Consider the following 13,512-nt stretch of genomic DNA (forward strand, 5'->3'; position numbering starts at 1 on the left):
CCTCTCCCTCCCTCCACAGTCCCAGGGGCCCATGTGGGGCTGCATGGGGATGTGGGGTAACTCTGCTGTGGAGGGGACTCAACTGGCTGCCGGTCCTGCAGGCTGCGTGTGTGTGTGTGTGTGTGTGTGTGTGTGTGTGTGTGTGACAGGGCTGAACCTGCCTGTGGGCGATGTAATAAAAGCGCCACACACTGCTGGTAGTGATGGTGGCACTGCTGCTGGAGCTGCAGTGGAGGGGATAAATATAAACCAGGGCCCGCATCAAGGAGACGGCCCTGCAGTCACAGCCTGACTTACATCCTAATAATTAGGCCCCTTTCCAATAAAACAAGGATTTGTAGCCATGCATCTATTTTACTTGTGTTTGCTGCTGCAGTGGGAGGGATGCACGGTCGAGCTGCTGCAGTGCTGCTGAATCCTTTCATAGCCTTAGCTTTGAGAGGATTTAATCTTAAGCAGCGTTAGAAAGAGATCAGCAACATTTTGCCCTGTTTACTTTATGGTGTTAAACTTACGCAGCGAGTGTTTTTACCTTATCAGCATCTTAAGAGATGTGTTTTTTTAAATGTGTATTTTCAGATGCAACATAGTGTATTCAAGCTCATGCACTTGTTTGAAGCATTCTCTTACATATGCGCACACACACACACACACACACACACACACACACACACACACACACACACACACACACACACACACACACACACACACACACACACACACACACACACACACTGCTGTCTCTGATAGTGACTAATCAATAGATGAGGCCTGCAGGTAGCTGTTGCAACGTTATCTTAAACCTCCCAATGAGGGCGAGCTAATCTTTATACTCTCATAGTCTCTCCCCGACATGACCTCTTTCTCTTTTCTTTGTTCTCTGTTGCCGCATTTCTTATGTGCCATTAAATAGTCATTAATCTGTGCATTATTACGGGAACAGGCAATATCTACTAAACATCTTATGCTGGGTGTTTTTAAGCATCACTGTCTCTATTTTAAGCTGCTGTAGTTTGAATGATCAAGTAGTGGATTAGTAATGTAAGGAACTTGTCTGTGATGTTACATTGAATTCTCCTGATATATGCATAAAGCATGTTTTTAAAACGATTTGTCCTATCATCCCATCTAAGCAACCCCACAAATAGTTAAGTTTTTACATTTTGTCTAACCTTTGCCTACCTGACTGTCATTTCATTGTCACCTACATCAAGTTGATGTAGGTGACAATTTCCTATGAGCACACTAGGGAAGACAGAAAAAAGTAGTGATGATGGAGAGAGAGAGAGAGAGAGAGAGGGAGAGAGAGAGAGAGGGGAGCCTGATGGGGTGGCGGTCCAGGCAGGGGGGGATCAGGCTAATTAAAGCAAGCATTTGTCAGAGATTAAGCCTTAAACAGAAAAGGTCATCTGAGCACCAGAGCGCACTGTTTCGCTGCTGTGCTCTTAGGGCAGTCTAAACCTTTCCAAGCTAAATGGTAAGGATGCTATTTGGCAGAGATGGGGGATGGGACCCAGATCCCCACCAGTGGTAAGAGTGACACTCGGGTCATTGGTTCTTCACTGTCCATTACACATGCTGGTCAAATCTGGCGATCGGTGTCATTTAGGGATGAAAAATAAGTGCTCGGACAAGATCAATAGATGCAGCCGTCTGTACCAGCTGTGATTAATTGACTGTCACCAATTAATGACTGGCCTGTTGCAAAGCAATGCAATGTCAGAAGGACAATGTATGTCAGGAAATTTGAATTTCTTTAGTTTTGGTCTGTTATGTGTTATTCTAGAGTGAGTTCCTTGGTAATAAATGTGCGAGCCACTTCAGTTACAATTTGCATGTTTACTACAACACTAGAAAGTCTCTCTGGTAGCATCCTCCACATCAGGTGCTCTTTGAAGTCGTTGTGTTATCAGGACAAAAATAGACTTAAATGAAAGCTCGTACTGCAAACACATCTACATTGTTTTTTTTTAGTTCAATCAGACACAGCTACTAAAAATATTTGAATAGTTGCTTGTTTGTGTACACCTGTTGTTTCAATATGCTGTATATGTGTTAATAAATATCATTATAGAGAGGCAATAAAAGGTTAGAAAAAAGGCTGCATATTTAAAACTCAATTTATCACTTTAATTATGCCACTAAGAAAAGAAAACCTCACAAAACAGCTTTTAAAACTGAGTAAGCACGAGGGCAGGCCTGCTGTGATTCATTTCATATTCTGTTGAAAACAACGAAACAAGTATGTGATGTTTTTTTGACTGCGTTCAGTGTACACGCTCTTTTAAGTCAGTCAATTCTAATCATATTAGCTCCTGAGAAGATGTCCTGCTTTGAGATACAATGAAGCACAAGACATGTTGGTTTAAATGAGTAATGGCTCCGGAGGGATAAACTGTGGTGGATGTAATTTGAAATATCTGAGGTGGACATTATGCTAACATTAGATCCCTCTGTATCATTATAGATTCGATCGTTCACCTGACATGAAGGCTTTCAAAATATTACATTGCATTGTTCATTATGGGTAGGCTTTGATTGAATGAATGTGCTTAAAGTGGCATTTAAGTAAGGAATTGTTATTTTACAATATTTCCTTTGTTTCAACGCAGAGGTGTTTTTATATTGTGATCTGAATTGTGGTAATATGTTTTTGCATGACATTTAATGTCATAAAGACTATATTTTTAATATTTATTTAGTTGTTATTGGGAGCACGATGACCTACAACAACCTTGTTTTCTAAGTCACTCTGAGTCCTTGTTGGCTTTAAGTTTTACCAGAACTTCATTGTGTAAATATACATAATAAAAAGAAGTTAACTCTATGAAAAGCTATATTTGTATACAGGATATTTTAACCCAAATAAAAAGCATCTGGATGCTATTGTATATCCTGGAATATCATATTTCTTTATGAATTGTATTATTTATTTTAACCACAAAACAACCTTTGAAACACTTGATGCCTCGATCCAAATGTATTTTTAACATTTATTTTACAGTATAATCTGTGACATGCAAATTGCACAGAGGGTTACAGCATCCCTCCGGGTGGCTTGATTCCTATGGGGATTACCTCAAACTTGTTCTTTTGTCAGCCACAATGACTTGACTTTTTATCAACCCAGCACCAGTAGCTTTGTTAAAGTTTGTGCATGCTGCTTATCAGAACTACAGAGCACAAAGTTTGTTACTAGCCAACAGAGATAGAAAGAAAAATAAACAAGAAATAACATGCAAACAACAGATATTTTCTCAGGTGTTGAAGGTGTTAATCAAAGTTTAAATGAGTGTAACACGTTGTTCTACATGCTTTAAGTGTTCACAAATAAACTTCCTCTGACTGATAGCCTCATACCTTTTTTATTGTTTTTGTTTTTGTTTTCAGTGGTGGAGCAAGAAGGCTATTTACATTATCGTTAGCCACAGCTTCAGTAGGGTAATACATAGGTAGTACATAGAAAATATTGACTGCTACAAAAAAAAAAAAAATGTAATGTTGTGTAATTTATTATGTTATTAACTACAGTGCATACAACTAACAACATTAAAATACTAAGTGCTAATAGCACCAACAAAAAACTTCCAATATACTTACCGGGGAGTAGGCTACAAGCTTTTATACACCTTTTAAATTACCATTAACCTTGTTAGAAACATGTATTATAACTAGTTCAGGTATCAAGTGTGAGCAAACAGGTGCTTCTTTAAAACGTTCGCGAACCAGCCGCCTTTTTGTCCTCGGTGGCTTCCCGTAGTCCTCAGTCTACGCGCGCAGTTCCTGGTGGGAAATTTGTATCATTTACAGAGGAGCTGTTTGTGTTTTTCCCCCGCAAAGCATGGCTCTCAACTATCAGACGTCCACACTTTCTCTGACTTTGCCGATTTCGTGTCAAATATGTCTCGGAAAGGTAATTGTTGTACTCATTTTTATTTTATTTATTTTTTACACCGCAGCCGCCCTCTAATCGTCAAACTGAGACGATCTGTTTACACTGCTGCTAGGTAACCTTAATGTCGTCATGTTACCAACGTTACCAAGCGTTACTAACTCATCGTGTGTTTCATTTGGTAATGTACATTTCTGCTAAAGTAAAGCAAATAAACTGCTCGTGTTTCCCCCACTCTGTGCAGGTCAGACAGCCGGTCATTTGTGCGAACAACCACGTGTTCTGCTCGTCCTGCATGGAAATGTGGTTAAAGAAAGCTAACCAATGTCCGTCCTGCCGGGTCCCCATCACAGCGGAAAGCCCCTGCAGAGAAATCATCGGTGAGTTGCTCTGTAATCACAAGAGGAAGCGGTCACAAAACAACAGAGAGGTAATGTTTTTTGGCTATATCTTCGAGCAGCATGTCACATTTGAGTCATCGTGACGTCACTGTAAGGCATGTAGGTACAGTTGTAGTCAACATGGGAAGCAGCAATGTTTATTTTACCCATAGTGAGTGAAACTGACTGTGTGCTATTCACCAATTTGACATCGGGTTGCTGTATGGGAAGCTGTTGACTAACATTCATGTGTAGTTCAGACTGCCCATATCACTCTACAGACCTTGTAAACATTACAGGAGTGAGTTAAACAAGGATCACATTAGACAAATCGTTGTGTGGAAATGCCCCAAACACTTTTCTTTTGTTAAAGGTTTGTGAAAAGCGGAACTGTGTGTTATTCAAAATGATGGATACAGGAAATGCTGAGCAACATTTTAAGGAAGTTTTGATAGAATGAATGTTTGCTCACTTGTGTTAGTTGTGTTTTTGTTGAAGCATTTGTTGTTTTATAGAATATGTTTACTTGTGATCACAGAATCGATGGTCTCCCTTCTTCCATATTTTGAAACCTATGTATTTATCACACAGGAAAAATATTTTTGTTATAAAGGTCTACTCTGCACTGATATGCAAGAAATGCTATTTGGCCCATGCTACTTAGATTCATCCATAAACACGTGAGCTCAGATGATAGAATACTTATCCAAAAGTTAAGTAGCAATTATGAAAACACAGAAGGTAAAAGAGCTGATAAACACAAGCTGCGTTAACGTCTTCTCCAACCAGGGATATAAATGATTCTTTCCCTCTAAGAAACTCACACCGGTAACCAACATCTCTCTAAATTTTAAATCGCATTAATCATTTAACAAAAGGCTTTAAGGACATGACTGGTTTATAATTAAATTTACCACACAAAGGCGCCACAACATTCATAGTAATGCTTTTCACATGTTTCGGTGTGAGGCTCTAGAGTAAAAATACTAATGCATTATAGAACCTTAACCACTTCTGAACTTAAATGTTTTGTTGCTGAGTCGGTTAACCTGTTACTGTCTGGACCCATATCTTTTTGTTATAGGAGGAACAAATGAGAGTGATCACAGCGACAACCCTCGCATGAGGAAATGCCTCCGAAAAACCAGAGGAGAACTGCTCCTGCGGGAGTATGAGGTATTGGTTTATATACATTACATTTCTGCCCTTTAAAAAAAAGTAAGCTGGATGATGCTGTTGAACAGTCTCCTGATCACAAACATGTAAGCATAGACATGCAATCTGGAATCAACCCCAAAACATCACAGTCAACACAGTTCAGTGGAGTTTTTCCACTTGCACAGATGTTCCTGATTAATGCACTCAGAATATCTGGCGGAGACGTTTACTGATACTGTTAACTTGTGCCTGAACATAACGTTAGCTTCTGTAAAGTAATGGTATTATATGAATACAACAAAGTGTCCAGTTTCAAAGTTCCCATAAACAGAAAATGAGCAATGCTTAGCATGTTAGCATATACATGAATCATGATGCTACTGTTATGTGGTCATTGTTAAAACTTTTTACTTAATGTTCCTCACAATGTCTCTCCAACAGGATGAAATTGAAGGGCTGATCAGAGAAAATGAAGAGCTGAAAATGAAAAATCAAAGCCTGGAGTCCCAACTAAGGACTGCTCTGGATCCCTGCAGCATTAACACAGTGCAAACAGATGACAAGAAATTTGACCCCGCTGTCCTGGAGGAATGGACCAACAAGCTGCGAGCTGCAACAGATGTTTGCGATAAAATAAAGCAGGACATGGATAAACTCAAGGAGGTATGCAATCCATATTTTAAGACATAACAATACAACCTCGAACTAGTGAGAGAAAAGTGTCAGCTGCGTTGTAATTCATATCTTAATATTAAGGAATAAGGTTTTAAAATGTTGGCGCACTGCTGTGTATTTACCCATGTTTATGTTATTACCTCTGGTCAATATAACCACAGATTGAAGATACTCATATCCAATGCACCCGTCAATAAAACATCACTATTGAGTCAATTTACCACATTTGAAGAATAATGTGTACAATTCTGTCATTAGTGTATCTTTATCATCCTCAGGCAAATAAGACCTTACGTTCTCAGAATGTGGACCTTGTACAAGAAAATATGAGATTAAAGGCAGAAGTGGTGAGCAGGTCTCCTCAGAAGTAAGTATCCATCCTTCTTATTGTTAGGATAGCTGAATGCTGTCGACTCTTTCTTTGAATCTTATTCAGTTAATAAGGCAACACAAAGGACATTTTATCTACTCCTGGTTAGAAGTCACTGCTTGTAAAAAATGAAGTGTAGACATTATAGTTTTATGTTTTAGGAATAGTGACACATTGTACTTCTAAATTAAAATCCATTTAAGTTGGAGGCACTGATTTAAGGCTATGGTTGGTAAATCCTGTATGATCATCAACAGTCTGACTTTAAATGAAAATGGCAAAATTAAAAGTTAAAACCACCTTTATCTGTATAAATGGTATTTTGGCTTTTCTTTTCCCAAGGTTTGGTCGTTACACAGTTGCAGCGCTGGAAGCTAAAATCCAGCAGTATGACCGTGAGGCGGATCACTTGAAGAGGGCTCTGGAGCGCAGTGACCAGTACATTGAGGACCTGGAGTCTCGCGTCACAAAGTCTGAGAAGAGACACCTTGATGTGCAGGAGGCGTGTGGGAGCGGCAAGGCCGAGTCTGAAACTTTAACGCAGCAACAGAAGATCAACATGATGCTGAGGAGCTTGAGTGACAACGAGAGGCAGCTCATTTGCAGCAATCCGGAGGCAGAAGGTCAGACATTTTCAAGGAATACCAGTTTGGTGTTCATGCCAACTGCAGATCACAAAGAGTTGAATAAGAGTCTGACCGATGAGCAGAAAAAGGAGGACTTGGAAAGCGCCTCCTCCGACTTTTTGCCCAACACTCCGTCCTCTGCCTTCCGGTCCCTGACTCTTAAAAGCCCTGGCATCCGGGAGAAGAAAGTTGCATTCAAACCTGTGTCTCACCTGAGAAGGCTGGACTTTGAAGACCTTCCCAGTCCAGGCAAGAGTGGCAGCACCACAGAGAACCTATTCAGCAGCCTTGACAAGATCCCTAAAGTCCTGCCGCAAGATGCTCACATCCAACCCTCAAATGCTGCCTTCTGGGGTGGCTGGCAGAAATCTAAATCTAACGACCCATCGTGTGCAGTTACAGGTGAAAAGAGCCCTGTTGAAGAAGTCACATCCTCTAATCCAGTAGGTGATGATTCGGATAGCTTCCAGATGACCAGTGAGGCCTCCATGGATGCAGCATACCTTGATAAAATCTCTGAGTTGGACTCCATGATGCTCGACGGAGAGAGCTCCAGCAGCCGAGGGTCGCAGTTCTCCCTGGCCTCGTCCGCTTCGGCAGACTTGGACAACACTCTCATCCCAGAACCACAAACCTGCCACGATAAGAAACCCGAGTTACAGTGCGAACGTGAGAAGAACTCGGCGAGCGAGAGCGTGGATGGCACCGTGAACGACAAGGAGCCTTCAAGGAGCTTTGCAGAGGTGTCAGGTAGTGAATGTGCAGAGCCTTCTCAGACTGATGAACTGTCTTTTGATTTGCTGTTTGATTCACTGGAGGAGAATAATGCTGCTGGTCCCTCTGGCTCTCTAAATCCAGCAAGCCAAGACCAGGATCAGGTAAACTCCTCCTCCTCCTCCTCATCGTCCACCTCCAGCTGCAGCGGTAAACCTGTGAACATAATAAGAGATAGACACGCACTTAACATCAGCCAGCCGACAAAGAGAAAATCCCACAGTCCCTTTAACACAAGCAGTCCCACAAAACTGTCAAAGCTCATGTGAAGGTTTTAAGAAATATTAACTCCCATGTTGCTGCAGTAAAACAATATAAATGTGATGCTAAGTGTAACTTATTGTTTGTTAATGCTAGTTTGACTGCTGTTATATTGTATGACTTAATACATGAGATAAGAAGTCTGACAGAAATATTTTTGTGTAGGTCTCAGTAAAGGTCTTTAGTGACTGCTTGTCAGTAGGTTTCATCTTCAGACAAACACTTCTGTGCTGCTTTTTGTTCCACAGAAGGGCTTCACATTTAAGCTGAGACATGTGTAAAATATTCTACTGGTATGTGTTTGTTCTTTCATTAAATAAGATCCTCATGGTAATCTTTGAAGACTGGCTGAAAAGTGAGGATGGATGAACATGACATGTGATGAATTGCAATGTAAGGGTGACTTAGAAAATAAAATAGTAATGCAATGACAAATGTATGACTAATTGTTTATTTTTTTTTACTGCTTTTTTCTTCAGTCTTTCAAGTTTTCGGTCAACAAACACTCAAGGGTCTTAACGCTGACTATAATGGGCGGTATTTTGTGTTTAATGTTCCATATTCTGATTATCAGGTGGAAATACAGACGCATATATTCCCAAGAAACTTTTTTTTTCTTTGTCATTTTCCTGTTTGAATCCACCTTTCCTGGTGACAACAATTATGAATACCATTACAACTCGGAATACCCCCTGCCTATTTGTGCCGATATAAAAGCACGTCGTACCCTTTAACGACACACATTAGAGACCTCACACGCACAGTCATTCCTTTGTAGCAGAACGCGCCTTATTTATTATGCAAATTTAACGATATCATGTATATTTCACATACTTCTAATCGCTGCATGAAATTTTAATTGGGCGACCGTTGTGGTTTGAATAAATGAAGTGTTAATTCATTGGGATTAATTAATTTAGGTAAAGACTGTGTACAAGGTTACGCTGGTGCATTAAATCAATTTGTTTAGTGCTCATCTGGCGATGATGGGCTTTAATGATAGAGAGGGCGGGCTCATTACTTATAAGGGTTAAGATGAGGGACATACTGGATTGAACCGCGTGTATACGAGACAATTACATATTTTCTATTGGTGTGAACAACTGATGAAGTGAATAAAACAACTAAGATCATGCTAAAATGTAATATAGTTTTTCCTTTGTTATGATTTACTGTAGAATTCCAATTATTACGCACAGTGTATGGTACTGAATGGTTGCTGAAGTTTTCTCCAATGTAGTCTTTTATCATATTTTGAAGTAGTGTAAATATCGAGTATCAAGTTCATTTGAAAGTGCCTGGTTATAAAATACATCGTTAAGGCAATGGTTAGCGGCCTCTAAAAGTGAAGAAAAAGGCCTTAAGGCATTTGGACCGGCGCAGTTCCGGAGCTGGATGGAGTGAGCGCTTAAAAACGCAGGCGTCTAGTCTCCAGATGTTACTGCCTGCCCTATGAGCAGTTTTTTTTTTTTTTTTTTATCTGTCAGCCTTGCTCACTGTTCTGGCAGTTTATGTCTCGCGAGAGCAGCCGAGCACGGGCTTGACGAGATCTGAGGCGCTCAGGTGTAAGAGCCTCTCTCATCCCCAGCAGTGGGAAACAGTAGACAGATAAGTGCGTCTGAGAGACTGCAGGCATCTCTGTGATCTCCGGGCTCAAGGCTGCACTCGGCACACTACACAGCGAACTCCACTGCATCATTACTGGATAGGAGAAGGGATCACTGTGTATCTATGACTATTTTACAGCTCTTGTAGTTGTTTCCCCCATTTTCTTCCCGTGCACTTTAATTGGAGAAGCTCGCCAAGATGATGTCCATGAACAGCAAACAGCCGCACTTCGCCATGCATCCCTCTTTACCCGAGCACAAGTATACCACCCTGCATTCCAGCTCGGAAGCTATAAGGAGAGCTTGTCTACAAACTCCACAGGTAAATTATCCCCTCAAAAAACTTTCACTTTGTCCTTTATTCTTGCCTTGGTTGCATGTAGCGCGGAACGCTGTCTGTGCGTAATAACAAACGGTGCTCCAAGGCACATGCAGCCAAGACGAGCGCTTAATGTTTTTTTCATGTATTCCACGGCGATCACAAGAAGATACTTTTTTTTGAAAGCATGCAAAGCCCGACTTCTCTGTTTTTGTATTAATTTTTATGACTTGCCGCTTCTGAAGGAATACTCAGGCTGCGTTATGTGTCGCCCAAACTCCCGACTGACAGATACATTTATTTATGCGTTTTCTCTTTCCTTTCTTCTTCTTTTTTTTTCTTGTCTTTTAACCCACTTCGCACCCCTTCTTTCTCCCCTCCTTTCCCTTTTCTCTAATTTCCACCCTCGCAGCTGCAGAGCAACATATTCGCGAGCCTGGATGAGACCCTGCTGGCCCGGGCTGAGGCTTTGGCGGCCGTGGACATCGCCGTGTCCCAGGGCAAGACGCACCCGTTCAAGCCCGACGCCACCTACCACACGATGAGCACGGTGCCATGCTCGTCAAATTCAACTGTTCCACTGGCCCACCACCACCACCACCATCACCACCACCACCACCAGAATCTGGAGCCCCAGGACATCATGGACCACATCACCTCGCCGTCCCTCGCCCTAATGTCCAGTGCACACGATGGGACCGGCGGAGGAGGCGGCGGGGGCGGCGGAGGTGGCGGCGGAGGGCTCATCTCCACCTCTGCCCACCCGCACTCACACATGCACGGCTTGGGACACCTCTCCCACCAGGCTATGAGCATGAACTCACCTCTCACCCACCACGGGCTCTTACCGGGCCACCACGGGGGGAGTCAAGGCGGCCCTGGGCTCAATAACGCCGGCCTGCCCAGCATTATGAATGACTCGGACACGGACCCAAGGGAGCTGGAGGCTTTCGCGGAGCGCTTCAAACAGCGGAGGATCAAGCTGGGGGTGACCCAGGCGGACGTGGGTGGCGCTCTTGCTAATCTCAAAATCCCCGGCGTAGGATCACTGAGCCAAAGTACAATTTGTCGATTCGAGTCGTTAACTCTCTCCCACAACAACATGATTGCGCTCAAACCTATCCTCCAGGCCTGGCTGGAGGAGGCCGAGGGGGCCCAGAGGGAGAAAATGAGCAAACCGGACATTTTCAACGGAGGAGAGAAGAAGCGCAAGAGGACCTCGATAGCAGCCCCAGAAAAGAGGTCTTTGGAAGCGTACTTCGCCGTGCAGCCTCGACCGTCGTCCGAGAAAATAGCAGCTATAGCGGAAAAGTTGGACCTGAAAAAAAATGTGGTGCGAGTGTGGTTTTGTAACCAAAGACAGAAGCAGAAGAGGTTGAAATTTTCCGCTGCTCACTGATGGAAAAAGATTTTTTTTTTTTTTTTTTTTTTTTTTTAAAGTTGTGGGACTGAATTTGGGGACCAAGGGGACACTAAGACACCATTTTCAGTCTTTTGTCTCCAGCGCTTTTACTCGTTGGTGCACAATGGGCTTTAGATTACCCATTTTCTGAGGCTTCATATATCTTGTTTATTTTCACGTTATCGGTGAATGTGAAGTATGCAAATAACAGATTACACACAATTTCGCTCAGTTGTTTCGAGGGAAAAAAAAGTTTTAGCGACGTCGACATTGCCTTTTAACACATGGGAAAAAAAGAGGTAATATGCTTAATATTATAGCGAGTTATTTTCTCCGAATAGGCCTATTATTTGAAGTATAGCCATTTACGAATTACCTCATTGATTGTTGAACTGTGTTTCTGGTTTGATTTTTGTCGTTAACTTGTTGGTATAGAATAATTCATGAATCTGTTCATTTATTCATCTGTTTATTTATTCTCATTTGGAGGCTGCTATGAATTCAAATTTGGTTGCAAACGTTAAATGGCTAAAGAAAAAAGAAAGTAGGCCTGCATGAAATCCTAATTCACGGGCAGTAAGTTAGCCTCTGAAGGCTGTCACAGAGATATATTTATTTTAAATTTGCACAAAAGACCCTTTAGGTTTATAGTTGAAATGGTTTTGTATATACAGACATCACTTTGTCACTTATCAGAAGGTGAGCTCCTGTGTTTTGGAAATTATTTTATTGGGTCTAAATTTGCATCACGAGGAAAAGTTTCAAGTAGATCCAGAGAGCACGAGAGCCTTTTCAGCTTCATAAGAGATCGCAGTGAAAATAATGTGTTCCAGTTTGCAGTGCAAACACTCTATGCATTTGGAAAAAGAATCACTGCGTACAGTTGAGCTGTCTGCTGATCAGACCTTATTTTGTGGGTGGTGTAAGTCACTGTTAAATGCCTGTTTTTCACATTGAGATCACCACGTTGTTTGTCGTGTCAATTGTTACGGAAACGTTGTGTAAGTAACCTTTTTACTTTGTGCACAAGTATGTTTACAAAAACTGCGGCGACATGTGCATCATGGAAAATGTCCTACTGTGTCCTTCTCTCTGTCACAAGTTCTCCTCTGTTGTCCTCTTACTTTCATTGGTACTCTTCATCCTGTAAGCCAAATCCAACAGGGAGGTGTGTTCCAGCAATCTTCTAATAAACTGAAGAAAGAAAAATATGCTTTTCTGCTTGTGACTGGGCCCTGCACTGAACACTAATATCAAGGTTTCAATGTTAATGTTGCTGCAATGGTTTTAATGGTTTTAATTATGACCACAAGTCGGTAACACATCAAGTTTTCCCTTTTTGAAAGATTTAAAAATGTATCTAGGTTTCTCTTTCGTTTCGACCGTTGGGTTAAAAGGTTCATCGATCATAATAATGCTTTGAAGTCTTCAATGTTAGTGTTAGAAATGGTTCAAACCAAGGAGAATGAAATCCAGATGCATATCGAATACAAAATTAACAGGGGAAAATACTTATGGCCTTTTCTATTAATATTATTATTATCATTTGTTTATCTGCTGTGTTTTCACTTAATATAGCATTTGACTTAATTAAATATTGATGAAGAAAACTCAAATATGCAGGCCTAATAATAATAATAATAATAATAATTTCAAAGAAAGCTATTAAGCCTATTTTAAAATTAGCATGGTGTAATATAACTAGGATTATAATTATCTAAATGCATGTCTTATTGCTTTGTTTTTTTTCATTTTTGTACGATTTTAAGTTGACCATATATTTGAATATTTGCAGAAATACTGACTTAAATTAGAAAATAATAGTGTTAAAGTGAAACCGTTTTTTTAATGGTGATTTTTTTTAACTAAATCGAAGTTGTCGTCTTTCCCTTGTTCTAGCAGGCCTAACAATCAACATTTCATGAAGTTTCACAACAGAGTCAGAATAACTCAACAGCAACATTGAAGTGACTCCCCCTGACATCAGAACGAGTGAGAGGGGGAGGGTTAAAATAAATAATTAAATAAGAGATCAAAAGTTCATT

At 41.0% G+C, this 13,512-nt stretch overlaps 2 protein-coding genes across 2 annotated transcripts; both read left to right on the forward strand.

Annotated features, from left to right (window-relative positions):
• The first annotated feature begins 3,336 nt into the window (after nucleotides 1-3,336).
• On the forward strand, nucleotides 3,337-8,595 carry obi1 (ORC ubiquitin ligase 1). Its single transcript, XM_020637870.3, has 6 exons — nucleotides 3,337-3,916; nucleotides 4,140-4,275; nucleotides 5,360-5,451; nucleotides 5,875-6,096; nucleotides 6,387-6,475; nucleotides 6,821-8,595. Exons 1-6 carry the CDS (start codon nucleotides 3,845-3,847, stop codon nucleotides 8,145-8,147), a joined length of 1,938 nt encoding a protein of 645 aa, XP_020493526.2. The 5' UTR covers nucleotides 3,337-3,844; the 3' UTR covers nucleotides 8,148-8,595.
• A 1,081-nt stretch (nucleotides 8,596-9,676) lies between these two features.
• Nucleotides 9,677-12,676, forward strand: pou4f1 (POU class 4 homeobox 1). The gene is made up of 2 exons (XM_020637975.2): nucleotides 9,677-10,068; nucleotides 10,478-12,676. Exons 1-2 carry the CDS (start codon nucleotides 9,946-9,948, stop codon nucleotides 11,462-11,464), a joined length of 1,110 nt encoding a protein of 369 aa, XP_020493631.1. The 5' UTR covers nucleotides 9,677-9,945; the 3' UTR covers nucleotides 11,465-12,676.
• Nucleotides 12,677-13,512: the final 836 nt, after the last annotated feature.

Source organism: Labrus bergylta, chromosome 3 (genome assembly GCF_963930695.1).
Source record: "Labrus bergylta chromosome 3, fLabBer1.1, whole genome shotgun sequence".
In the NCBI taxonomy this organism is placed as follows: Eukaryota; Metazoa; Chordata; class Actinopteri; order Labriformes; family Labridae; genus Labrus; species Labrus bergylta.